The following is a 1,862-nucleotide window of genomic DNA, read 5'->3' on the forward strand; positions in this document are numbered from 1 at the left end:
TCGCTGGTTCCGCACGAAGGTAGCTTTATTGTGGGTCCCCTCCGGCGAAGGGAGGCCAGGGACGAGCTCTCTCTCTACAGAGGTGAATTGGTCTTCTTTTATAGGGATACAGGGGATCAGCAAGGGGACCAATGGATTACAGAGGGTCTGGGACGGACCAATGGGTTACAGAACAATCTGCATAGGGTATCCCAAAGGATTGTGGGTCTACCTTTCCTCACCATGACCCAAGTGGTTGCCTTTTCAGGGAGTCCTGCTGGGCGATTGCAAAATCTTTTATCTCAGCAGACATCCCTCCAGGGCAGTGGCTGGGCATATCCCACAGGTATGGTCACAGCACAGGCACCAGTTCTTCTGAGGAGCTAAACTGATTGCACACAACATCTGCCAGTCAAAAGAGAGGCCCATTTCTAGAGAGCTGTAAGTATCATGGACAATCACATACTGCTTGCTTATTTCTACTATTATAAATCTCCTGGACTTCCCTCAGCAGAAGGTTTGTCCTACTCAAGCAACTAGATCCATTGCACGGCTAGATTAAGGGGCTGCAAGGTGTTAATATATCCCTTGCTGTGTTCCAGCACTTATCCCTAAGCAAGCAAACTGGATTACATCCAAAGAACATAGTGATGTTAATTACACTTCCAGGAGATTTTTCTTATCATCTCACAGCCTCTGCACTGAACTGTATTAAATTTTTAACAATTTTCTCCATTTTGAACACCAGACTAGTCAAAACTGCTAGAAGACTTCAGGAACAGGTTTCCTTCACCTTAGATTTCCAGTGACATTTCGCAACGCTCATCACTTATGTTCTTACAAAACAATGCTTAATTTGAACTACATCCCTTTGCTGGTCTACAGCACTGTTAGGAATTTGGAAAGATTTTTTTCTGGCTCAAGGGTAGAATAATGTTTTATGATCTCTCTCTAAATCACTGCTTTCTGTTATAAACCTCTGTTTTTAACTGGAAAAGGTAAAATCCTTCAGGGGAGACAGAGAGAAGGAAAACCACTGTCTATTAGTCCTGGTAACCTAAAGTCGTATCACAGATCATGTATTCCTATTTTAGAAACAGAAGCTGCATTTGTCATCTATTTACAAACAGGTTTGTCTCTCACACTTAGAGGAATGGGAGAGAAAATACAAGAAGAATATAGTTGCCATATGGATGCAGACATCCTGCTTCACTCTGCCTTGAGCGGTCTTAGTTGAGAGCCATCTTGACCTAGCCCTGCCTTTCACAGGCATTTATGTCATTCCACAGTGCTGCAGAGCAAAGCATGAATTTCTTCCTCAGATAATTCTTTGTTGACATTGACATGCATATGCCTGAGTTTTGACAAAAGACTTGAGGAAGTTCTTGATGATTAGGTAAATTATAAAATCTTTACTTATGTATCTTCTATATGGGCAGAATGTGTATAGGATTAGCACATCAACAAAACTAGTGCTGTAATTTTGACAGCATGCTAGAGAAATAACAAAGACACGGAAAAAAATGCTACACTTGCCTGGTGGGTGTTGCTGCCTGGGTTATGTATGGAATTAAACTGTTTCATGTGCATTCGGACTCTGGCAATATCCCTGAGGGACCGAAAGATACCGTCCACTGCCTCTGTGGCTTTCTGAGATGTCAAGTTCAGTGATGAGTCACAGCCTAAAGAAATAAAGAAACACACAGCTGAGTGAGTGAAAAATTTTCATGTGTTTTGATAATAAACAGTAGGAAAAGGATAACTGGAGGAAATTTTAAATTCTTTTCATTGTGTTATATTCTAGAAACTCAGCAGCTTTTTAGACAGCACGTCCTCAGCACGGCACAAGTCTCTGCAGCTAAGCAAGAAGGCAAAAATTATTG

The 1,862-nt window shown here is 41.8% G+C and overlaps 1 protein-coding gene across 1 annotated transcript in view; it reads right to left on the bottom strand.

Moving 5' to 3' along the window:
* SCFD2 (sec1 family domain containing 2) overlaps window positions 1-1,862 on the bottom strand; it is a gene marked incomplete at its 5' end in the record, with an annotated part of 194,953 nt that overhangs the window by 11,721 nt on the left and 181,370 nt on the right. The window contains one exon of the mRNA XM_008641529.2: window positions 1,516-1,661. Coding sequence (XP_008639751.2) covers window positions 1,516-1,661 — 146 coding nt within the window. The remainder of the gene's footprint in view (window positions 1-1,515; window positions 1,662-1,862) is intronic.

The sequence above is a fragment of the Corvus brachyrhynchos genome, unplaced genomic scaffold (genome assembly GCF_000691975.1).
Source record: "Corvus brachyrhynchos isolate BGI_N302 unplaced genomic scaffold, ASM69197v1 scaffold17, whole genome shotgun sequence".
NCBI classification, from domain to species: Eukaryota; Metazoa; Chordata; class Aves; order Passeriformes; family Corvidae; genus Corvus; species Corvus brachyrhynchos.